Here is a 26,069-nt window from a genome sequence, read left to right as displayed (position 1 = left end):
TACAGAGGCATCCCATGCCATCTGTAGACGATTGTACCGAGAGGCTCTTCATAAGAATGAACTATGTCAAAACGGAATGAACTATGTCAAGTTTTCTTGTGGGAGATTAAAAAAAGAAGAAATACACCTTTAGACTTGAGGAATCAGAGTATTAGATAAGATTCTGTCTCAGCCCATCCACTTGCTGCCAGTCTCCGGTAGGTTACATCCCCCATGTTCCCTTTGGTCAACCTTCTTCCCCTTCTCACCTCAGCAAGGCTAGTATCAGGTACGCTTTTTATGTCTCATAAAGTTGAATCAACAACCAGGAATCAATAAAAACTATATAGGTACAGAGGGCAATAAAGGCAGAAGCAGCAACATTCGACTTCACCCAGGTAAGAGGGCAATAAAATGCCATAAAGGACAGCCCAGCAGACCAGTCCACAGACTGCCGAAAGCATCAGGCAATTGAACACTCCCCACCTCCACTACTGAACGCTGCCTGTGTGCTGGCCATGGGGCTGGTAGTGCTCAATAAGTGCTCAAATGAACACAGTCTTATGAAAGTGGAAGTAATTAATATTTATTGAGTCTTTAATGTCTAACAACTCATTCTGTTCAATGCCCTTTGATAAAAGAAAAACTTCAGCCGAATTAAATTTAAAGGAGTTTAACTGAGCAATGAACAATTCACGAATCAGGTAGCCCCCAGAATCACAGCAGATTCACAGAGACTCCATGAGGGCCTCGTGGTCAGAATAAATTTATAGACAAAAAGGAAACATGATGTACTGGAATCGAAAGTGAGGTACAGAAACAGTGAGACTGGTTATAGCTCCGCTTTTGCCTTATTTGAAGGCAGCTAGAATACTCAGCGGTCTATGAATGGTTGAAGTACGGCCGCTGGGATTGGCCAACGCTAGCGATTGTTATTGATGCATACTATTAAGTTAGATTTTCAATTTTGTCTGACTATTAAGCTAGGTTACAGTTCATCCACAGGGACTCAAATATAGAAGTACAGAGTCCTTCTCATATTTTGCTTTAACACCTTTCAGCTGCATGATCTCATTTTGTATTGCAACAATGCAGAGTGGCATTATCTATGCTTTAGGAAACAGAAATACGAAAAATCTGGGGCTCAGAGAGGTTAAGTAATTTGCCCAAGTCTGCACTGCTAGTAAATGATAGAGCTGGATTTTAATCCATGTCTCCTCACTCCAAATCCCATGCTCTTCTGCCATTGCAAAATGTATCTCTCACAGTTCTGGAGGCTGGGAAGTCCAAGACCAAAGTACCAGCAGATTTGGTGTCTGGTGAGGGGCTGCTTCCTGGTTCATAGATAGCGGTGCTCTCACTATGTCCTCACATGGCAGAAGGGCCAAACTCTGGAGTCTCTCTTTTATTATAGAAAGCTACTAATCTTATTCATGAACCCCTCATGACCTAATCACCTCCCAAAAAAACCCACCTCCAAATATCATTATATTGAGGACTAGGTGTTAACATGTGAAATTTAGGATGACAAAAACATTCAGTCTATAGCACAGAGTACAAAAAGCTTATTGATACAGCTTCAGATTCCACACTGCAAGTAACCTTTCGGGAACTAACACTTGATTTTGGTGTATCAGGGGTTCTTAAGAAGCAGGAAGAGGTGAATTTGGCAATGTCTGGATGTATTTTTTGTTACCACAACTGGAGTTGAGGGAAAGGGTGCTACTGGTATCTAGTGGGTAGAAGCCAAGGATAATGCTGAACATCCTACAATGCACAGGACAGCCCCTTCATCAAAGAACTGTCTAGCCCAAAGTGGCAATAATGTTGAGGGCTGAGAAAGAAGACTGCCTGTAATTATCTGAAAAGGCTATTAAAATACTCACTTTTCCAACTACCTATCTGATTTTCTTCATATACTTCAACCGAAACAACATACCAAAATGAACAATATATAAGCAGATGAAAAACTCTAGCTCTCTTCCAGTAATCCAAACAGGAAAGAGGTGTACAAACCTGATATGGTTCAGGTCACACAGCCACAAAATGTGGAGTTCTGGCATTGGTGAAAACAGCAGAAACAGGAAGGTCATGCTCACCTTTCCCCACCACTTTTTCGCTGAAGCAACTCATAAGACCCTAATTCGAAAAGTACCCTCCAGGCCTGGGGCAGTGACTCATGCCTGTAATCCCAACACTCTGGGAGGCTGAGGCAGGAGGATCACCTGAGGCCAGGAGTTTGAGGCTGCAGTGAGCTATGATTGCACCACCAGACTACAGCCTAGATCATAGATTGGGAGCTCAAAACAAAACAAAACAAGGTAGAAAAGAAAAGTGACCTCCCTACACCCAGAGGAAAGGAACATCCTTATCTCTGAATACATGTGTTTACAAAGTTACATTAAACAAATAGACCTTGCTAATTTCACCCCAGTTTATTACTATTAAGTCATGGTTTTTTGTTTAATCATACTTCACAATTATTCACGTCCTCAACAAACCTAGCCTAAAAAGTACACAAGTTTATCTGTTTCTTCGGGTCTTTATTTCCTTATGAAGGCCCTCACATCAAGCAAAACTTACATTAAATAAATGTGTGTGCTTTTCTCTTGTTAATCTGTCTTTTGTCTTAAGGGCCTTGGCCACAAATGTAGTGATGGGTGAAGAAAAGGTATTGCTCCTCTCCTACGAACCTATGAACCAATACCATTCTTCTCACTAATTCTTTTTATTTTGGAAAATAGAATTATTTTTTATTTAAAAGTATTTATTTATATTACTATGTAACAAATATTTTTATTTTAAAATAGATTAATACATAATTTTAAGTTATCTCCATTTTAATTTCTAATATAGTATAAATATCAACAAATTTAACCCACATAAACAAGTGTTCTTTGAGAGTCCTTAATAACTTTTAAAAATGTAAAGGACTCCTATGACCAAAGAGTGTGGGTCCTGAGATCAGAGTTTATGCTGTTATTCTCCTCCTCAAAGCCCTGCAAGAGTTCCTAGCAACCACAGAATAAAGTTAAATTCCTAACCATGGCATTCAAGACCCTATTCAGCTGCACTTCAGTCCCTCTTCCCACAGTGTCCAAATCCCAGTCGTCCAGCCTCTCTGTCAATGGCTCCTGCCTTGAACTCACCAAATTCAGGCATCCATTCACTCATTCATCAAACACCAAGCATCTACCTCTGCAGGTAAGAACCAGATCCCACCCCTTAGGAGCTCAGAGGCTCATAAGGAAGGATACACACATACACGGATAACAGTGAGGCAAGGATACAGAAGAAGTTCGCACAAAATGCTATAGGAGCCTGTAATCCCAGCACTTTGGGAGGCCAAGGCAGGTGGATAATCTGAGGTCAGCCTGGACGACATGGTGAAACCTGGTGTCTACCAAAAGCACGAAAATGAGTCTGGTGTGGCAGGCACCTGTAATCCCAGCTAACCTATAATCCCAGCTACCTGGGAGGCTCAGGCAGGAAAATCATCTGAACCTAGGAGGTGGAGGTTGCAGTGAACCAAGACTGTGCCACTGCCCCCCAGCCTGGGTGACATGAGGCTGAATGAGGGTGAATGAAGCTCTGTCTCAAAAAAAAAAAAAAAAAAAGCCATGGGAGTTTGGAGTAGGATGCTGTCAAGGGACAAAGTACTTATTTTTTTCAAGTGGCAGCAGGTTTCCTTAGGGAATAACTGGTTTTGACTCTTTTGGGGCATGGGAAATGAAGCCCTCCTCCCATCCCAAGGAATGGCCAAGTTGGGGAGAGGGTAAAACAGAGAATTGTTCTGCACAATATTGCAGGGAGCGTCTGGAGATTCTGAGGGCAGCTCTGCAGGGGCCAGAAGATGAAGCCCTAGGATGGGAAGAAAAGGAAAGTGAGGAGAGGAAGAGGATGGAACCTAGAAGCATGGAGGAAGTCCAGGGTCCTGGAGAAGAAAGGGCCCAGCTAAAGTTCTCTGTGACAGGAATGAGCGAGGGACTAAGATCAGAGACATTCAGCACTTGATTTTTAGTTCATTGCTCTGCTTTGGAGCATTGGCACCTTTCCCAACCCCTAAACTTTAGTAAAATTCTGCTACACAGAACCACTTCGTGTTTGAGTAAAGCTGTAGGAAAATCAAGGAAGAGGGAGTTTTCTAGCGCTGCCATAACAAAGGACCACAAACCTGGGTGGCCTGTTAATTTAACGTATCGTCTCACAGCTCTGAGGACTGGAAGTCTGAGATCAAGGTGTCAGCAGGGTGGGCTCCTTCTGGGGCTGTGAAGGACTCCATTCCTGGCCTCTCTCCAGGCTTCTGGTGGTCCGTGGCATCTTGGGCACTCCTTGGCCTGTAGATGCATCACCCCAGAGTCTGCCTTCATGTTCATGCCGCCTTCTGTCTGTGTGCAAGTCATAATAAATTAGGGCCCCTTTTAACCTCATTACTTTTGCCATGAAACTATCTCGGAACAAACTCACATTCTGAGATACTAGATAAGGGGTTAAGACTTCAGTATATCTTTTTGGAGGGTCCCATTTCAACCCACAGCAGGAGCTGTGTTCCAGGACTGAGTTCATGTGGGGTGGACAAGCAGCTGTAAAAGGGGAGATGTGAGGGAGATCAGGAGTGTATAGGAAACTGAACAAGGAAATTGACTATGCAAAGCGTAATCTACATGAAAAAATCCTCCAACTTATTGGGAATGGAGCCACTATATATATAGAGAGAGAATGGCGGCTTTAGCCAGTTCATGTAAACTAAAGGAAAGGGTGATTCTATAAGGCTGGAAAAAATTGGAGACACACACACACACACACACACACACACACATCCCAGGCAGCTCACATTTGGGGCATTTGGGTTTCAAACATATTTCGTTTGACTGGAAAGTTCAGGGAAGGCTTTGTGAAGGAAGAGGATTCAGGATGAGTGTTGGAGAATGGGGTGAATCTGGACACGCCCCCACGCCTCTGGTTCACACTCTTGTGGAATACACTGTGCCTTCTGTGCAGCTTTGATCTAATCCTCCTTTTGACGTCCAATTTGAGTTAGATGTCCATTTCCATGTCCAGCCACTCAGGAAACCTCCCAGGACCAGCCCAGCCCTTTGACACATCTCCCAGCTGTGTTATCACTGACATTCTGACTGAATATTTGTTTGCTCCTATCCATACTTGTACTAGAATTACCCCAACAGTGGTTATATTCTGTCTCTTCAAATCCTTGCAAATTCTAGAGCACCTCATATCCTAGCATACCATCCAGCGCACACACCAGACACTCAATAAATGCTCACTAATTGCTCATAAGGGAAATCTATTGGCTCATGAAATCTTAACGACCCACTTCTGGATTTCTCACTTTCTCAAAGAGAAAGTTTGGAAGGAGATCCCATGGAATCCTACTTTAGCCAAGGCCATAAATACTCTGAGGGGCAAATAAACTCAGCGTGGATGCCAGAGAACAGACACATTGACTCCAAATGAAACTGCAAAGAGGACTTTGGAACTTGAAAGAGAAACCTAATTTGAGTTTATTTTCTAGATGATTAATATTAAATACTGCCAATCCATCAGCTAGCACCGGAATTTCTAGATCAGGCTGCAGAAGCCCACAGAGCCTGAAGAAAGAGCATCCAAAGACTTCCCAGGACCACAAGGTAAGACTTCTGTGAATTCTTCTGCAAGACTGACAGAGACTGGATAGCACCAGCAGAGACGTGGACCTAGGCAGTCCCTGGGAAGTGTCTCTTGGTAACCACAAGGAATCAGGGATTCAGACATAGATTAGTGCCTTCCAGCAAGACAGGCGTGCAGCCACCCATCCTTGGAGGTGCTGGGAGTCTGGGAAGTAACTGAAGAGTCACAACAGAGAGCTCCTGTCTCTGCATGGACACAGCAATCTTAAGATAGAAGGTTCGAGACTCTGTGAGGCCTCTTCTGGCTGCCCTGCTCCCTGAGCCCAGCTGTAGGCATTGTAGGCATACTGTGATTGGGTCTACTTAGGACCTCAATCTAGAACTGGTAGTACGGCTCCTGACGGAACCACTCTTTTTGTTTTGTTTTGTTTTGTTTTGTTTTGTTTTGTTTTGTTTTGTTTTGCTCTGTCACCGAGGCTGGAGTGCAGTGGCGCGATCTTGGCTCACTGCAAGCTCCACCTCCCGGGTTCACACCATTCTCCTGCCTCAGCCTCCCTAGTAGCTGGGACTACAGGTGCCCGCCAACACACCCGGCTAATTTTTTGTATTTTTTAGTAGAGACGGGGTTTCAGTGTGTTAACCAGGATGGTCTCAATCTCCTGACCTCGTGATCTGCCCGCCTCGGTCTCCCAAAGTGCTGGGATTACAGGCGGAACCACTCTCTTTGTTCCTGACATTTTCCTGACAGGAGGTAGAATCTCAGGGGTCCCAGGAGCATTCCTCACAAGGCCCAGCTGTTTGTGCCAATTGTCGGGTCTACAATTGTATTGTTTTTCATACATCGAAGAAGGAGTCCTGCTCTGGAAAAAAGGAAGAGTGAAATGATTCATTTTTTAATATCATGAAGCAGAGTATAACATTTAGCACAGTATTCATTATGAAAACTGAAGGCAGGCAGACTTTCAATTCTTGTATTTCAAATCTCAACTTCAGCATTTCCTAGCTGTGTGATTATGGTCAAGGTACTTAACCTCTCTGAGCTTCAGATAGTTTGTCCAAAAAATGGTCATAACAATAATATACTGCTGGGGGAACCACCTTATATCTACAGGGTTGTGAGGCATCCGCATCCAAGGATGCTGTAGTTATTATTCTAAACCACCCTCCTGGGAAACCTGTTATTCTTCAAGAAAGCAAGGAATGCCAAGGTCTAAGGCAGACATGGCTCACACTGCCTGCACGGCCTCCATTCATGCAGCTGAACATTCCACTGTCCCTATGTCACTGGTAGAACATTTCTTCTGGGAAATGAAAACGTAGTGAAATGTAAATAGCAGTCAGAAAAGGGTAAATTTGAGTCTCAGATCTATTCCTGTGGGTTGCATAATTGTAGGGAAGTTATTCCACTTTCAGAGCCTTGGTCTCCCTACTTTGCAAAGAGGCAGGTCAGATCAAAAGGAGTGAGAAGACAGGGTTGAGTGCCTTAGCCGTCAGGTGACAGACCAGTGACAGTTGTTTTTCCTATGGAAGAGTAGCATGGAAAGGGGCCTCAGAGATCAACTAGATTTTAAAATAAGGAAAAAGCTAGGAATTTCCTGAAGCTTTATATAACCAATATTTTGAACTGTTGGGATCCAAGGAAAAAGAAGTGAAACCACAAAGGAGAAGTGTACGGCATTTCTGCATGGAAGTGGTTCTCAAACTTCAGCAGCATGAGAATCACCTGGAGGGTGTGTTGAACCACAGATGGCTGATCCTTGCCCCTGGACTTTCTAGTAGTTCTGGGGCGGGGACCAAGAATTTGGCTTTCCAACAAGTTCCCAGTGATACTGATACTGCTAGTCCAGAGAGCATACTTTGAGATCCACTGCTATTAATACTAAATCAAAATAGTTTGGGGTCAATTAGGAAAAATATTCAAAACAATGGCCCTTCTCTTTTTTAAGATTGAGGTAACACTTTTATTTTATTTTATTTTATTTTATTTTATTTTATTTTTACTCTAAGTTCTGGGATACATTGGCAGAATGTGCAGGTTTGTTACACAGGTATACACGTGCCATGGTGTTTGCTGTTCTATCAACCCATTCATCTAGGTTTTAAGCCCCACATGCATTAGGTATTTGTCCTAATGCTCTCCCTCCCCTTTCCCCCACCTCTGACAGCCCCCAGTTGTGTAATGTTCCCCTCCCTGTGTCCATGTGTTCTCATTGTTTAACTCCCACTTATGTTTGGTTTTCTGTTCCTGCGTTAGTTTGCTGAGAATGATGGTTTCCAGCTACCTCCACGTCCCTGCAAAGGACATGAACTCATTCTTTTTTATGGCTGCAATGGTATTCTATGGTGTATCTGTGCCACGTTTTCTTTATCCAGTCTGTTGTTGAGGGGCCTTTGGGTTGGTTCCAAGACTTTGCTAAACAATGGCCCTTCTCTTATGGGTGGTCTCTACCTTTCAGCAAAGAACAAATGTTAACTGTTCCCTCTGTGCCAGGTTCCATGCTGGCAGTTTTCTCAATCTTCAAAACACCCTTTGGAGAAGGTGCCATTATTATGCACCTTTTATAGATAAGAAACTGAGAGCATATGCAACTTGCTCAAGGTCGTACAACTAATAAATGAAGGAACTGAGAAGTGGACTTAGGGCTGTCTGAGGTCTTAACCCTGATACTGTCTTGCTTTTGAGTTTATTTTATAGATGATTAATCTTAAATAATGCCAATTCATCAGCTAGCACTAAACTCAAGGTGACCATTGACAATTTGGAGTGTTTCTCTCACTCAGGATGCAGTTGGGACATGGGGATCAATTTATGCTTGTGATCTAAAGAGGACAGAAAGCCTCCTGAGAACATACTTCTGAGGTCCTGCACACCTTATTTTCTGCCATAGGATTTGGTGTCTTGCCAGTAAGGAGTGTGTAACTTAAGTAAAGGGATAAGCCCACCAGCCACAACAGTTAACAAGTAAAGTACACTAGTAACCTTATCTCTCATCTGAATGGGATATCTTTCCATCTAATAATATCTATAGTGTTCTGAGGGCTACGTGCCTACCTCCTCCCATTGCACACTTGCTCACCAGCATAAAAAGAATTAAGCAATGCTCTAAGCCCAGCGTATCAGTCTTTATCAAATTGGAACAATATCCCAGGTCTCCCTCCAAGTGATTCCCTTCTCAGCTTTTTCTAATGCTCAAGATTGAGTAGAAACTGTAGGCTATTATGGGTTTGATCACTATCATAATCTCTAGGATCCTGGACCATAATGATTTAAACACAAGGAAAACACAGGAAAGTTTCTATGTGGTCCCAATCCCAACACCAACATGTACAAGACCCATGAAGAGATTGAAAGGGATGATCATTCCCAGGCCACTTGGTCCCTGGTTCCTCCTAGGATGTCAACAGCACTCAAGAAGCCTCGGAAAGACAGTCTGTTTTTTCACCGCAGAACCAATTAATGTTGAGAAATCATACACGAAATACCTTAATTAAATTAAACCCATAAATGAGTTAACTAGTTACAGACTTCAAGGAAAGAAGTACAGCTGGGGCAAATGAGAACCTAGAACCAAGAGTCAAAAGGACATCAAGGACCAAGATAGTATCTGTGTGTGTGTGTGTATGTATGTGTGTGCATGTGTGTGTGTATCTGTGTGTGTGTGTGTGTCTGTCTCCATGTCTGTGTATCTGTTTTCCTCCCTCCTTCCCTCTCTCTGTGTGTGTGTCTATCTGTCTATGTCTGTGTATCTGTTTTCCTCCCTCCTTCCCTCTCTCTCTCTCTCTCTCTGTGTGTGTGTGTCTGTGTCTGTGTATCTGTCTTCCTCCTTCCCTCTCTCTATGTGTGTGTCTGTCTATGTCTGTGTATCTGTCTTCCTCCCTTCTTCCCTCTCTGTGTATGTGTGTCTGTCTGTCTGTGTCTGTGTATCTGTCTTCCCTTCTCCTTCCCTCTCGCTCTCTCTTTCTCTCCTTCCCCCTTCTCCTTTCCCTCTCTCTCTCTCCTTCTCTCCTCTTCTTTTATCTCTCCCTCCCCCAATGCTTCTCAGCTTTATTCTCTTCACTCTGCTAACTGGTGTTCTCTGCTCCCCCTGCACACAACATAAATGTGACCCGTCCAGCTCTGCATAGCCTCCCATTCCACAGTAGTCCTTGGGTCCAGTTCCAAATTCCCAGGAGAAAGAAGTTACCAGAGCATTTGGGGTCAGTTATTCACCCCCAGATCAATCAGCTGTTGCCAGAGCAGGGGGCAAGATGGGGAGGTAGCCTGTGCCCACTCAACGAACTCGACGCATGTAGGCTAAAATGCCAACTGCAGGGGACTAAGCAAAGCCACCACCCAGACTGTGAACGAAAGGTCTACAAGGAGCTAAGTAGCCTTGGGAAACTTAGTCTTGCAAATCCAAACCCATAAAAGGAAAACAGCATGTTCTTGCCAAGAAAGGCAAGAAGTTTATTTTGTCTGGTACCACGGTAGGTGATTCTTATTTTAATGAAGATGAAACTAAAGATAAGAATGAGATAAGATGCATTATTCATTTTGTCAGAAGAGGGAAATGCATCTTCTTACATATTTTGCAGCAGTTGTACACCATGACCGAACAGGTGATTGGAGCCAACAGTGTACCCAGCATTATTGCCCCAGGCAGTGTTCACATCATCCAGCCCAGCTACCCCGTGGCCTCTGGAAGTCATCTGCAGCCTGCAGGGGTGACCACTTATCCAATCTCACCAAAAGTAATCCAGTGTGATACAGGAAGAGCAAACTTACAGAATCTACTCGTGGTGAGCCAGAACCCAGTGGCAGGTGCACAGAGTCAACCCATTGGGTATCAGCGACCGTATCCGGTGGGAACAGCCAGTTTGCAGACTGTGCCTGGAGTGATCCAATACACACAGGGAACAACAAATCTCCAGACATGGCCTGGAGACCCTCAGAATCCTCCAAATGCTAACCCTGGGCTGACACACACCTCAGACTCATCCCAGTGGAACACATCATTTGCATCATTTACTGCATTTAATCCCAAGAAATTCATAAAGGAGGAGGTCAGAACATTAGGGGTGAGTGTGATTTCTCCTTCTCTCTGATTTGGGTCACTTCATAAGCCCACGTCTAATGCTCCGGGATGAGGAAGGGAATGTGTTCAGAGGGTAAAGCGGAGATGGAGTGGGTGTGGGGGGTGGTTTCTGGAGGCTGGACCCAGCACAGTCGCCCAGATGCCGGCCCCTCTCCCTTGTCTTCCTCCCACTCCCCAAGGAGACCCATGGTCTTTGGGGGAGGCTGAATAATCAGTGAACTTTTCCCCCTTGCCCAGTTATCTATCAGGGCCATGGGTCAGCAACAGTTCCACTGAAAACACCACTGAGCAGGGAGTCAGGCAATCCAGGTCTCAGGCCAGCTAGATTTGCTGCGTGGCGTTACAGACATCTCTTTCTCACTCTGGGCCTCCATTTCCTCATCTTTAGAATAAGAAGATTCAGCTTTCTTAAATTCCTTCCAGCTCCGAGGTTTTGTGATTTCCTTTTCAATCAAGGGGGCCCCTGCCTCTTTCCTGCCTCCTCCAGTTTCATTTAGCACCTTGCAAAACTCAGTTCATTTCTGTTTCTGAGGCAGAAGCCAGATCCCACTGGATGCCCGACCAACTCCTAGTATGGAGACTGGCATGTCACAGATGCCCATACTCTATGCACTCATCCATTCAGCACGGCAGGCACCCTGCAAGGAGCTGGAGACTCAGAGATAACCAAGACATGATCCATGAAGACCAAGGAGGGTCTTTGTTCATGGCGGCTGTCATAATTACAATACCTTCTGGCAATTGCCGTGAGACATGCATAAGTTATTGGGGGTGCCCAAAGTGCAAATTGTCTGGCTTCTTTGAGAAGTTACAAACTGCCTCCTGGAGGCAGGAAGACAAAGACAGGTTCAGGAAGGGGATCCATTCCTCCTCATTTAATCCGGGATCCTTCAGGAGTAGACAAGTAGATTGTACCAGAAACAAGGCATTGTTTGCCTCCCAAACAAATCAAAATCAAATCCTGAACTAAATTCTATAAAACCGCGATCAGGAATAGAAATCCTGGTCACGAGCATCGAGTGAGATTATAAATGTGTGTGGAAATCCTCCAAAAGGTAAAGCCGGTCTATGATATTGCGTAGTAATTATCATCTTGTATTACAATGACTATCCTTATTATTAACTAAAACTGGGTAAAGGCTTGTTAACTTTGACTCCCAATTATTCTAAGATATTTTGGAAGGATTTGAAAATTTGTCAAAACAGAATTAAGTCAGAGCAAATGTCTGGGGAACTTGGCCAAACAAAATGAAAAGCCAAAAAGCCAAAAATGTGGGCTATCTTGAATCAATTATAATTTTGATTTGGGAAGGAAACCATGCCTGCCTCTTAGCCCTTTTCCCATTTGTCCCAAGAATATTCGCCAGCAGCACTTGCGGCTGCAGTATTTACCCTGAGATAACTTTGCCATGCAATATCTCCCTTTTATTATAACTTTCACATTGCTCTAGCATATTGATCTTGGAAACAAGAGACATCATTCTATTTATAGCATCCTGCTTTTAATAGTAGTATTCCCATTTACAAAATACAGTAATTCTCGATTGCTAAAAATGTCAAGTCCTGGAAAATGTAGCATTCCTACTCATGGTGTTAACATTGTTCTCGAACAGTTCTTGGCCAAAGATTCATTTGATGAATCCAATGTTTCCGAAGTAGACAATTCTGATGTTAGTTGTTTAGAAATCACTCGAAGAACCGTTTTTATCATTTATTTTCACACTGAAAATCAGCCAGATTTGCTTTAGCCTCAAGAGTGTGTGTGTAAAATTAAATGAGTGCTGGCAGCAAGCGGCACTATTTTTTTTTTTTTCTAAACGGGAAAGGGGTTCATTAATATACTGATAAAGTGGGCCTATAGACAGAGTCAAGCATGTCATCTTAGAAAGGGATGTTCGTATGAAACCCAGGTCTATCTCCAATTCATAGACTCATGGACCAGGAGGGCAGAAAGCGGCTGCCCTACGCTGGTTATTTGATCCCTGAGGAAACTGAGGCCCAGAGAAGCCAGTGGTAAACCCTGTAGGAGTCCCAAATGAGAGGGGATTCATCCTGGATCAGGGGTCAGAAAAAAAATCTCTCTGATTCCCTTAAGGTAAGGGTAGGATTTCAATAGGAGGAGAGTAAAGCAAGCAGATTTCAGACAGTGGCAACAGTGGAGGAAAAGCAAGGAGGAAGGAGGAAAAACACAGGACTTGCAGGAGACAGAGGATCTCCTGGTGTGTACATTGCCAAGGGGAACTGTGGGGACGTCATAGAGAAGGCCACAAAGAGAATATCGGTACTGGGAAGATGAATGGTGTCAGCAGAGGGCATTGAAACACCTACTGCATTCAGGCCGGGCGCGGCGGCTCACGCCTGTAATCCCAGCACTTTGGGAGGCCGAGGCGGGCGGATCACCAGGTCAGGAGATCGAGACCATCCTGGCTAACATGGTGAAACCCAACTCTACTAAAAATATTTTAAAAATTAGCTGGGTGGGGTGGCAGGCACATGTAGTCCCAGTTACTTGGGAGGCTAAGGCAGGAGATTCACATGAACCCAGCAGGCGGAGCTTGCAGTGAGCCGAGATCACGCCATTGCACTCCAGCCTGGGTAGCAGGGCGAGACTCTGACTCAAAAAAAAAAAAAAAAAAAAAAAAAGAAAGAAAAAGAAAGAAAGAAACACCTACTGCATGCTAGGAACTGGGCTGCAAGTTTCATAGACACTTTTAATTTCTACCACAGCCCTGCAAGCTGGATACTATTACCCCCATCTTGCAAATATATCGCCTCTCATAAACATGCTCTTGAGGCTGAAGCAAATCTGGCTGATTTTCAGAGTGAAAATAAAATATAAAGACCTTTCTTTGAGTTATTTCTAAACAGAACTGACACCGAATGGTCTGAATCACCAGAATCATCTATTTTGGAAAAATCGGATCCATCACATGAATTTTGGCCAACAACTGTTGGAGAACAATGCTAACATCACTCATAGGAATGCTACATTTTCTAGGATTTGACATTTTCGGTTTCCCTGCAAATAAGGAAACCCTGAGGCAGAGAGGATATTTGCTGGAGACCACACAGCCGGCCAGTGCTGCAGCCAGGACAGGAGCCCAAGTGGTTTTCAGCCACGACCCGGGCTCGGCCCGTGTCTCTGCACACTTGTGGGCTCAATCTAAAGGAAAGACATTTCCTGCTGTTATAGGCGTCTTACCTTTCCTTTATGCCTGTGGTGCTCAGCCTGAGTGCAAATTTGCATCACCTGTGAAGTTTTTAAAACACACCCAGGCATGGACCCCACCCTCAGAGATTTGTATCCAGTTGGTCTGGGATGAGTCCCAACACCAGTCGCACCTGGGGTGATTCTGGGGCACAGCCAGGATGCAAAGCACAGCTCCGCAGCCCACAGGCCCCAGTTCTGCTCTCTCACAGTGACTTGTTCTCCCTGCAGGCCATCCAGATCCTCATCGGCCTGACGCACATTTTCTCTGCAATTAACCCTGTGCTGTATTACTATTTTTCTGTGACCTGGGTGTCAGGCTACTCGCTCTGGGGAGGATTATCCGTGAGTACAAGGCCATATGGTCTCCTTCCTGGGTCACCAGACTGGAACAAGAAGGAAGTGGAGGAAGAAGGAGCGTGGAATCCCATTCCCAGTAATATGACTCCATAGACTAGAGCCAGCCTCCAACCTGCAGATACGGCAAAGGGTTGAAGATCCAACCACCCCTCCATCTCCCTGCCCCAGCAACACTCCCTCCCACCACCACCTTCCCCATCTCCCATACCCCCCACCCAGCCTCTAGGGAACTACTGGCCACAAAGACTCATTATCATGTGCTTCACCACTCCCACCCTCTCTAGATTCTCTTTTATGAAATATTTATCTGATATGGCCAGACAGGGTGGCTCACGTAGGTAATCCCAGCACTTTGGGAGGCCGAGATAGGTGAATTACTTGGGGTCAGGAGTTTGAGACCAGCCTGGGCAACATGGCAAGACTCCCCATCTCTACAAAAATACAAAAAATTAGCTGGGTGTGGTAGTGTGCGCTTCTAGTCCCAGCTACTTGGGATGCTGAGGTGGGAGGACTACCTGAGCCCAGGAGGTGGAGGCTGCAGCAAGCCATGATTGCACCACTGCACTCCAGCCTGGGTGACAGAGTGAAAGCCTGTCTCAAAGAAAAAAAAAAAAGAAATATCTCATATGTAACTCAGAGTACGTAAAGTTGTGTGCTATAGACAGCATCTACCTACCATACCAGTTATGGGAGCCGATTGTAAAACTTCCAGGAATTATGTAAAATGATTGTCAAACTTGGTAGCAGGAAGTTAGCCATGTTGGGTGTATATACGACATGGAAATCAACACGTGCTCCAAATCAGGGCCCTTCCCTGCACTGCTGTCACCTTATAAGGCAGATGTTAATCATTTACCAGCAGGCCATTGAGTGTATTTCATCTTGCAGAGCTTAAATATTAATAAATCGAACACCCACATGTACGCTTCCACTTAGATGAGGTCCCTAGGGTAGTCAAATTCATAAAGATAGAAAGTAGCATGGTGGTTGCCAGGGGCTGGGTAAGGGGGTAATAGGGAGTTAGTGTTTTATGGGGACAGAGTTTCAATTTGGGATGATAAAAGGAGTTCTTGGGGTGGCTGGTTGCACAACAATATGAATTTTCTTTTCTTTTTTTTTGAGACAGAGTCTCACTCTATTGCCCAGGCTGGAGTGCAGTGGTGCCATCTCAGCTCACTGCAACCTCCACCTCCCATGTTCAAGCAATTCTCCTGTCTCAGCCTCCCGAGTAGCTGGGATTGCAGCCGTGCGCCACCAGGCCGGCCAAATTTTTTGTATTTTTAGTAGAGATGTGGTTTCGCATGTTGGCCAGCCTGGTCTTCAACTCCTGACCTCAGGTGATCTGCCCACCTTGTCTTCCTAATGTGCTGGGATTACAGGCTTGAGCCATCCCACCCAGCCTAACAATGTGAATTTTCTTGGTGTTAGTAAACTGAACACTTGAAGGGGTTTGAATGGTAAGTTTTAATTTGTGTGTATTTTACCACAATTAAAAATAATAAAGTTTTAAAAAATGAACACCTGTGTGTCCACCACCTAACTTAAAAAACAAAGCATCACTCACAGTTTTTAAATTTTAAATCCCTATGAGTATCCTCTCTATGCCCCCAGAGGTAACCACTATTTTCAAGTTAATGTTTTAATTCCCTTGTTTTTTTTTTTTTTTTTTTTGAGACAGAGTCACTCTGTCGCCCAGGCTGAGATGCAGTGGCACAATCTTGGCTCACTGCAACCTCTGCCTCCTAGGTTCAAGCGATTGTCCTGCCTCAGCCTCCTGAGTAGCTGGGATTACAGGCATGCGCCACCACGCCCGGTTCATTTTGTATTTCTAGTAGAGATCGGGTTTCACCATGATAGCCAGGCTGGTCTCGAACTCCTGGTCTCAAGATCCGCCCACGTCGGCCTCCCAAAGTGCTGGGATTACACGCGTGGACCACTGCGCCCGGCCTCCCTTGCTTTTCTTTATGGTCTGATTGTATTTACCTATATGCCTAAGCAACGAGTGACTTGGCTTTGCGTGTTTACAAACGCATATACATGGAATAATTCTGTATCTGCGTGCAGCTGGCTCTTTTCCCCCACTAGGCATTTTGTTTGGGAGGAAGTGAGTTCCTTTGAGGGGTAGCTTCAAGAGAGCTAGCAAAACCCCTGAGTGCCCCTATTCTCCCCAATCAATAATCCCACCCTTGTTCTCTCACTTGAACTGCATGGCCCACTTGTGGATAGAGAGGGCCGGAATCATGATCTATGCCCATTTGCCAGACGAGGAGACTGAAGCTCAAGATCTTCCTCTTGCACTTTCTGGCTATGAGGATGACACCACCACATCCTCATAGCCAGAAAGTGCTGGAGCAACATCCTGAGCCCAGGCCCCCTCAGTTCAGGGCTCTCATAACTGAACAGAGCTCTTACTGCTTCTGATGTTCATGTTTCCATCATCTGCCTAGCAGCATCAAGGGATAAAGAGGACCCTCCAGCTGGGTCCAGGACCACAGCAGATGAGGCCACAGCCCAGGTCTCCTATCGCCCAGCCCCAAGGCTCCACCCACCACACTACTCAGCCCCTGGTTTTCCTTCCAAGCTCACAGTTGAGGATAGGGCAGCGTGAGGCCAAATGAGTAATAAATGCATTTGGGCGATGACATGTCCAGACAGCGGACTCAAGGAGAATCAGTCAAAAAATAATAATAATGAGACTTACAGCATCCTGGGACAAAATTCAGGTTTTTAGGGGGAAGGAAGGTGTTAGCCTAGACCCACAGGAGTTTGAGTATCATGGTATTTAGTATATTTGGTGCCTAACCATTGGGATAGTAAAAACGCTGGGAGGAAATAAACAGATTTACACATTTTGTGAAACAAGGTGCACAGAACAAAAGATTGAGAAATGTGTGTCTGAGTGGACAGCTGTCTTTTTTAACATGCTGCACAATTGGTCATTCTTTTTTTTTTCTTTCTTGTCTGCATAGTATATTATATCTGGATCCCTCTCAGTATGGGCTGCAAAGGACCCCAGTCCTTGTGTGGTGAGTCCCAGTGCTGTCTTTGATGATTCCTGAGCGTTGGAATTTGACTCTCTACCAAACATGGAAAAAGGGGACTCACAGTAGTGGCCTGGCCTGGCCCTGGCCCTGGCCCTGGGTACAGTGCGTTTCCAAACCTTATTCCAGTCAATCCCCACCACTCTATGAAGCTGTATTATCCCCATTTTTCAGAGGAGAAAATTGAGGAGCAGAGAGGTCAGGTGGCTTGCCTAAGATCACACAGTGAGTACATGGCCGAGCTGGGATTGGACCCCAGAGTTCTCTGATTCCGAAACTGTTCCTTTTTAACTATTGCATTTTACTATTCAAAAACTTAGCTCTTCGGGAAACTCATGAGTATTTACACGCAGTGCCTTATGGGTGCTCTGAATGAAGCAGAAAGCCAGGCCTGAGCCAAACAAAAATGGGTGTGCATTTCGGCCATCTCTTTAAGATATTTTCCACCATCCTCTTTGTGTGGACCTAGAAAAGTGAGAGCAAAGCCTGCCTTGAACAATTTAACGTCCCAATCAAGAGTACAGGGCCCAGAATTCCCTTGTACCTTTGGAGCATTTATTCTCTGTCTCAGCATCCAGCAAAGTATCTGGTCATGTTTTGATGATTTTTGTTGCGGCCTCTAAGAGGCTTAGGGATAAATTTAGAGCTCCACAATGACCCTTCTCTCATCTCCTTCCTTCTCAGGTCCTCCTTCCCCTCTCCATTTTCTCTACATGGCTCGTCATCTTTCTTCTGCCTTTTGATGGGAAAGCAGTGAGTCAGCTAGGGGCTGGGTGTCTAATGGAGGGTTTCCCAATTACCAATCTCCAGTCTACAAGGCAAACTCCTGTGGCCCCACGGTCTGCCTTGCTTCACCCCCTTTAGGAAGCGTAGAGTCCTCCAGACACCCCAGCATCAGCCAAGCTCACACCACCGCTTCGTATCCCAACAGAACTGGGAAGTTCCATATCCCCTGGGAAGTCAAATGCTCCCCCCAAGGTGTCTGCTGACTCCTGGGGATCTCCTAGCCCTCTCTTGCTCTGACATCTGACTTTCTATTGAAATCTCAACTTCCATTTCTACTTTATACATCTTACAGCTGTCCTGGCCTCAGCCCAAATGTAGAACACAGTCCCTTTCTCTTTCATCTTTCTCTGTCTTCATCCCCATAACTCTCTTAAAGGGAAGCAGCTTGAGTGGGGAATGGATAATGAAGCATTAGAGGATTTCAGCTTTTCAGCACTGAGCAGCAGACCCCTCAGAGTTGAATATGAGACTTTCCAGTTCCGAAAACCTTCCCCAGCCAATCCTGCCAGCATGCTGGCCCCAGCCTTCCACCACAGGGAGCAAGTCTCCCCGACTCCCTTCCCTCAATTCAAGCTTGATATCACTGCCCATTTCTTCTGCAGAGCAGTTCTGCATCTTTGCCTTATCTCTTTCTGAATCTCATTGCCTACCCTCTGCTGCTCAGCAAGAAATTTTCCCAAACAAATCCAATCCCTGCCATAGAAGGACACTGCACATGGATTAAGGAATGATTTTGGGTGGAGATTTGGAGGAAAGAGAGGATCAGGTAAAAACAACTAACAGGTACTAGGCTTAGTACTTGAGTGATGAAATAAACTCTATGACAAACCAACATGACACAAGTTTACCCATGAAACAAACCTGGATTTGTACCCATGAACTTAAAATAAAAGTTTTAAAAAATAAAAGTTTTAAAAGTTAAAAAAAAAAAAAAGCATTCTCCACCCTGCCTGGCCATCTCTTTTCTGCCCTGCCTTCCCTCTTCTCCAACTTCCCAAGAGTCCCCACAAGCCGAGTTTCAGACTCTTCAGACTCAGCTCCCTGTCTCCTCTCCCTCCTCTCCTGCAGATGAACAGCAGCATCAGCTTGAACATCATCAGTTCATTATTCGCCTTTGCCGGGATCTTCATTATCATTACAGATCTTATCCTTTACTATGTGACGGTGAGCATTTGACTGCCAGGGCCCCGTGCTGCCAAAGGACCAAGAAGGCTTCTGAGGTTGCTTCCAGAGCAGAATGGAATTGCCCCAGAATTCCATCCTAGTATGACAACCACAACATCCATAAGCTATTTAACCATCACCAAAACCCTGTGCCCTCTGAGGTGGCTGTGATAAACCCCATTTCACAGTGAGGATGCTGAGACTCAGGGAGGTGTAGCCAGTGGACCCCTCCTCATACCTATCCTATTCTCTGCTTGGAGGTAGCAGGTGACCAGGTAAGTGGCCTACGCGGCTGCCACACCCAGACTCACAAGATCACCTGCCCCAGGGGTCTCTCGAGGGATAGCCCTTCACACAAGCAGGAGGTGCTGATGCTAGTTCTGGTCTTTTGGTGGGGGGACCTCCAGATGCAGATGCAGAGACAAGGATTCAGGTGCAAGTCATGTGTTTCAGAGGTTATTCTAGGAAGCCTCTCTAGAGGAGGGAAGAAGTAAGACAAACAAGGGGAGAAAGTCACACTATCAACAAACGTATTATCTGGCACGGACTCCTGGAGATGAACCTGCCAGGGCCGTGGTAGCCAGGGAATGATACACTCCTTAGCTACACCCTGTCCTGGAGTGAGGGAGTTGGGGTATTTATCCACCAACTCCCCTCAATCATTGATCAAAAACTGCCCCTGAGAGGCATCAATTCCCTAGTGCTTCCAGTCTGCCATGCTCATGGGCAGAGGAGTTTTGTGGCCAAAGAAAGCCCTCAGGTAAAGCCATGCAAATGAAAGTCAGGAAACAGGCCTGGAAATATGGGAAGGACATCAGTAGCACTGACACAGTACTTAAGGAGGCCTGAAGAACAAGATCGAGAGTAGCTAGCTCCACATTTGGCTGCAATCGGATGCTCTCTTGGGACTAACCAAGTGGGCAAGGGAAGGCTGGCAGGACACAGGGTCTTAAACCAGATGTGTCTACAGGAGTGAGGGCAGTCCCTAAGGGGAGAGCTCCCTGAAGGCCCCAGGAAGAAGCCTGATGCACAGGGTGTAACTTGGTATCTAGGGGATGTGGCAGCAAGGTGCTGGCCTCTTGAGTCCAACATGATGCAACAGGATGTCCCAACAAGGGAGTGGATTGCGGTCATGTGGAACCAAGAGCACAACAGCTACAAATCCTAAAGGTGGTCATTTGGCAATCAGGACCTCTGTCATCAAGGAGCATACTAGTTCAGTGTAGCACAAAGGCCCTGGATTCCAACAGGCATTCCAAGCCCTGGGCTCCCCACCCTCTGCTCCAGAGAGAGTGTGTAGGGATGAGAGGAGCTCCGTGACCCCTCCCACCCTACTGTGGGCAGGGACCAGGCCTAGAGCACACTGAGCTCTGTAGGTCCTCTTCAATCCTGCCTTAGCTTCTGCCTTGGCAGAATCCCTTGTAGCTCTGAGGTCCCATCCCAACCTGTCAAGGGCAGTATGAGGCAGGGATACTGGAAGATGGCTGAGAAAGCCAGGAGCCAGGCAGAGCTAATGACCCTGACCTAGCTGGTGTCTATCCCCTTCCCAGGCAAGGAGTCCAGACCCTAACACAGGGTTTCCTCACCAGTGCACTTGTTGAAATGTCTCAGTTTGGGTTCCCAGAAGCAGACATTGATACAAGTAGTTTACCTGGGAGAGGAAGCAAACACCAACCTAAGGGGTAAAGGAGCTGGGGTATTTATACACCAAACCCTGACAGTCATGGAGAGAGGGCTGTTCTCAAGAGGCACTCATTTCCTGGAACTTTGAGCCTGTGCAAACAGCAAAGTAGGCTCCAGAGGCCAGAGGGAGCCCTGAGGCAAAGGAATGTAGATGCTGGCAGTTGGAAGTCAGGCCAGTGACTAAGAGGCTAAGGCAAGGGCATATAAAATGGGTGACCCAAGCATCTGCTCCAAAGGGCCACATGTAGAAAGGGTCTCAGTCCTTCCAGGTGAGGTGTGTGGCATTCCAGATGTGGACTGTCACCTAGACCATCAACCCGAAGGACTAAAAGTCTTCCATTACTCCTTGCCTTTAGACATATTCAAAAGCAGTTTCTGGTGGTCTTCTCCCCTTTGCCCTCCTGGAGTTCATCCTCACTTGTGTGGTCTCACATTTTGGGTGCCAGGCTACCTGCTGCAAACAACTTGAGGTAAGCATTGGACTCTGTTCCAGCAATCAGAGCATGCTCTGGGGTTGGGCATGGGCTGTAGCAAGAGGTAACCAGAGATCTGGAGAAATGAGGCCTGAGAGAGGGTATATCAGTTAAGTTTTGCTGCATAGCAGCCTACCCCAGAACTTAGTGACTTCTGGTTATTTAGCTCTATTTATTCTGTGCATCATCAGCTTGGGCTATGATCAGTGGGTAGCTCTTCTGTTGGCCTCAGATGAACTCACCCTTGTGTCTTAGCTTGGGGATGGTTGGTTTCCAGGGACCTTCGTGAAATAGTTCACCTCTGCCCCACATGTTATTTCATCCTCCAGTGTGATCACCTGAGCTTCTTTATGGGGAGCTGGGTTCCAAGAGTAGCAAGACACAGCAAGCCCCTACAGGCAAGCACTTTAAGTCACTGCTTGCATCACATTTGCTAATGTCTCACTGGCCACAGTCAGTCACACAGCTGAACCCAGATTCCACAAGTGGAGCAACAGCTCTACCTCTTGATAAGAAGAGCTACAAAGTCACCCAGCAAAGGTTGATACATATAAGGATTCATAACCAGTATTGCAGTCTACAACACTCTTTCCTCCAGCCACAAATTACTCACAGCTGTCCAAGATGCAAAGTATGCTCAGCCCATACTTTGGATACCCAAACATCCCATCTAATCATGGCATCAGGCTTGAAGTCTAGGATCCAAATCAGATCTAGATGTGACAGAGGATTTGAGTGTATTACTCTTCTTGATTCAGAAACCTATGAACTAAAAGCAAGTTCTGTCCCCATATATGCAACATACTTAAGCGACAGAAAAATAGGATAAATAGAATTATGTTATTTCCCCACTCAATAAGGGAAAGAACAGAAGCACAAGATTGTCACTGCTCCATAATAATTCTGAAATCCTAAGAGGCACATATTGTCTTACCCTGGGGGCAGAGAATGTTTCTTACCCTGGGGGCAGAGTCAGTTTGACTCTCTGGAAGATTCTGCCCATGCCATTGTTCTCTATTGCTTCCTGAGAAGAGCTTTCTAATCCATTGTTCTCCAAGACCTTGACTCCACCCTCTGGACTCTTGACTTCACCCTCAGAAACATGTTTTCTTTTTTCATAAGAAAAGGCCTGTAGTTTCTATCTTGCTTTCTCAACCTGCTTCCCGTATTAAGAGTGATCCCCAAAGATCTTTTTGCAGTTTGAGCAATTTCAGTCAGATTTGGTCCGAGTTGGTAATCCTGTTGGTAATACTAATACAATTCCCTTAAAAACTCCAAGGGTGTTTTATATATCAGATTATGGCTTTCACCATCTGACAAGAGCCACACCTGAGACTGTGTTCTAGACACACTTCTCACTCTAAATCTACCAATGTCTGTTTTGGGATTAGGCTTCTGTGAGACCAATATCTTAAGATTCTTAGAAGCATTTCTGTCTAGCTGAAAGGGTGTAATAAGCACTGATTAAGCTTTTCAAAGGTCTTAACAAAGGGCTGTGTAGACACATCCTTGTTTGATCTTTGTTCTTAGGCCTAGTTTTACTTTGAATGTTATTTATCCATTGAGGACCTTGGAAATTAGAGACAATCTTGTTTTCTAATTCATCAAGTCCTGGGCTCTCTACTTTGCCTCTAAATACCACTTGCAAACTAAATAGTTCCTTCTTCATCCTCTCACTTTCTCACAGCACTTCATCATATGCAGCCAGAAGCACCCAAATGACATTTTCAATATTCTGCCTGATGATCTCCTTAGCCAAATCCAAAAGTTATTAGATACATATTTTTGTCTTCCAAAGTACAACAGCACTCCACCACTACATAACATGGGAAATCATTTCTCCAGTCTGCTGTGGCACTTTCCTCTCCCCTTTTCCAGACTCCTCCAGCAGTGAGATCACCACTTTTCCAGCCTTTGCTAGAGGCTTACTCACAGCTTCTCCAGCCCCACCTGCCACCTAGTCCCAAACCCAATGCATGTGTTGAATTATTGTTATCTTACTTCTAGCTACCAATTTCTATGTCAATTAGCTTTTGCCTCATATCAAACAACCCCAAAACTTAATAGCTTACTCAACAACCACTTATTTAGCTCCTGATTCCCTGGGTTTGCTGGGCAGTTCTTCTGACCTCTGCTGGGCTTGCCATGAGTCTGCAGTCAGTTGGTGAGTTGCCTGGTGGCTGGATGATATTGGGTAGTCCCACATGGGTGTCTGGCTGTTTGCAAGCTGGTAATCAACAGGGACAACTGGGCCACTTGTCTTGCATTATCCAGAAGACAGGCCACTCTTTATGTTCAGTGTTCCAAAGAGCAACAAGAGAAAGCAAGCTCCAAAGGGCAGACACTTTACAGGTCACATTCATTGTTGTCCCCTTGGCCAAAGAAAGTCATATGACCAAGTCCAGCATTAGGGAGAGAGGGTCTACCTAAGGGTATGGAAACAGGAGGGAGAAAAATGTGTGGCCATTTTTGTTGTTTACTACAGAGGAAGATGATGACCACATGTCCTTTGTCTTTCAGAATGTGACAGTGATTCCAACTGTATTCAGTTTGAACCCAGCCAATACCGCCACCAGCCCTGTCAACACCACCACCAGCCCTGTCAATGTTACTGCTGGTCCTGTCAATGCTACCATCGGCCCTGTCAATGTGACCACTGGCCCTGTTAACACTACCACTGGCCCTGCCAAAACTACCACCAGTTCTGTCAATGCTATCCACACCAACAATGTACCCCCTGAACCCTCATACCAAGAAATAGCTGATTTGCACAGAGATAAATGACATGGGATGCCTGTCTCAACGACAAGGGGATACACTGCAGCAGTATCTTTCCTTCTCCCTGAAACTTCCATGACCATGACCCTAGCCTTGTTGCCAGATTGAAATGAAAAAGCATTTCCTCTCCTCTTCACTCCTAAGCTTCATTTTTGCTTGTTATTGATGTCTTTTTTTTTTCATTCATAAATAATTTTCCTTTGACCCTCAGTATATTTTATCCTTGGCAAAGTACAGGGTGCATTTTGGTTCTGTGGTTCCTGATGTATGCTCACTGTTGAAAAACCAGTTCTAAATCAGTGCCTCAGCCATGGAATTCTTGTAGGTCCAGCTTTTGCCCAGTCCCCAGTTCTAACTCTGACACGGTTCTCCCCACAGAGGAGGGGAGCAATGTGGAGTGTGTTCAGTATTCCCAGGTATGGGGTGGAGGAAAATCTTTGTGACCTAGAGTTTAAACTAGACACCAAAATACAATTCACAAAAGGGAAAAAAAAATCAATTAAGTTGGACTTAGAATTAAAAACAGTTGCTCTGTGAAAGAGCTTGCTAAGATAAAAAGTCACAGGCTGGGAGAAAATATTTGCAAATCATATATCTGACAAAGGATATGTTTCCACAATATATAAAGAACTCTCTAAACTCAACAGTATTAAAAAAAATCTAATCACAAAATGGACAAAAGGCTTGAACAGAGGGTTCTAACAAAGAGAATATAGGGTTGCAAATAGGCATACGAAAAGATGTTCAATGTCATTAGCCGTTCAGTACAATGAAATACCACTACATACCTATCAGAATGGCTGAAATTTAAAATGCTGATAATACCAAGTGCTGGTGAAAACAGAGCAACTGGAGGTCTCAGATGTAACTGGCACTGCTACTCTGGAAAACAACTTGGCTGATTATTATAAAGCAAAGTATACACTTACCATGTGACTCAGAAATCTTACTCCTGGGTGTTTATCCTAGAGAAAATAAAACTTACTTCCACATGAAATGTGAATGGCAGCTTTATTTGTAATAAACACAAACTGGAAACAACCTAAATGTTCTTCACTGGATAAATAATGGAAAAGCAAACTGTGCTACATCCATACAATAGGATACTTCTCAGCAGTAAAAAGGAACAAGCTATTGATGCTGTGGGGGAAGCAAAACTTTAACTCTACCTATCTTCATTTTTTTTTTGTTATTGATGTCTTTTTTTCATTCATAATAATTTTCCTTTGGCTCTCGGTATCTTTTAACCTGGCAAAGGGCAGGGTGCATTTTTGTTCCGTGCTTCCTGATGTGTGCTCACTGTTGAAAAACCAGTTCTAAACCAGTTCTAAATCAAGCTAAAATAGGTTTTCAGCTGCGACTGTTTAACAAAAAGACAGGTTAACAAGACAAACAAGTTTAATTAGCCCACGCAGCACACATCACCTGCGAAAAACCTCAAGGAAAAGTAACTCGGAGCGGTGACTTAGAATCTGCTTACATAGCATCTTCCCCAAAGAACAACGGATTTGTAGAGAAATGACAGGACAAAGGAAAGCAGTTTTGGGCCTCCAAAGGCAGGAAACGGTGGGAAATTAAATATATGGAAAGAAACTAATGGAGTAAGGTTTGCTTACGGTTTCCTCTGGAGCCATTTCTGGGCTAATTAGAGTCTTGAGTCTTCTGCAGCAAAGAAGAATTTATATCCTGCCTTTAGGCAGAAAAGGAAGAAGATAGAGGGAACTTCTCCTGCATTTGCTTGTTCTTAATTGCCTTCAGCTTGAAATACTTTTTATGTCAAAGAGGCATATTTAGGGGTGACATAATCTGGTTTCCTTCAATACACACAACAATTTAGATTTCAAGGACATGACTGAAAACCCCAATCTCAAAGTATAGAATACTGCATGACTCCA

The 26,069-nt window shown here is 44.9% G+C and overlaps 1 protein-coding gene across 3 annotated transcripts; it reads left to right on the top strand.

The window, feature by feature from the left end:
• The first annotated feature begins 5,445 nt into the window (after positions 1-5,445).
• MS4A18 (membrane spanning 4-domains A18) lies at positions 5,446-24,378 on the top strand. Of its 3 annotated transcripts, none has more exons than XM_017890774.1 (7): positions 5,446-5,627; positions 10,185-10,664; positions 14,121-14,234; positions 17,219-17,275; positions 19,145-19,240; positions 21,280-21,393; positions 23,917-24,378. In XM_017890774.1, exons 2-7 carry the CDS (start codon positions 10,194-10,196, stop codon positions 24,178-24,180), a joined length of 1,116 nt encoding a protein of 371 aa, XP_017746263.1. In that variant the 5' UTR covers positions 5,446-5,627; positions 10,185-10,193; the 3' UTR covers positions 24,181-24,378. The 3 variants fall into 3 exon arrangements, with proteins under 3 accessions (XP_017746263.1, XP_017746264.1, XP_017746262.1); XM_017890773.1 differs by having other exon boundaries at positions 5,447-5,627; positions 10,182-10,664; XM_017890775.1 differs by lacking the exon at positions 17,219-17,275 and having other exon boundaries at positions 10,182-10,664.
• The last annotated feature ends 1,691 nt before the right edge of the window (positions 24,379-26,069 follow it).

Source organism: Rhinopithecus bieti, unplaced genomic scaffold (genome assembly GCF_001698545.2).
Source record: "Rhinopithecus bieti isolate Rb0 unplaced genomic scaffold, ASM169854v2 scaffold_19722, whole genome shotgun sequence".
NCBI lineage: Eukaryota > Metazoa > Chordata > Mammalia > Primates > Cercopithecidae > Rhinopithecus > Rhinopithecus bieti.
This window is presented reverse-complemented; position numbering and strand designations above follow the sequence as displayed.

Excerpts from the sequence above, each read along its gene's own strand:
- MS4A18 (XM_017890774.1), top strand. The coding sequence starts at position 10,194 with ATGACCGAACAGGTGATTGGAGCCAACAGTGTACCCAGCATTATTGCC. Across the intron at positions 17,276-19,144 it reads AGGACCCCAGTCCTTGTGTG|ATGAACAGCAGCATCAGCTT; the intron begins GTGAGTCCCAGT and ends CCTCTCCTGCAG. Across the intron at positions 19,241-21,279 it reads TTATCCTTTACTATGTGACG|ACATATTCAAAAGCAGTTTC; the intron begins GTGAGCATTTGA and ends CCTTGCCTTTAG.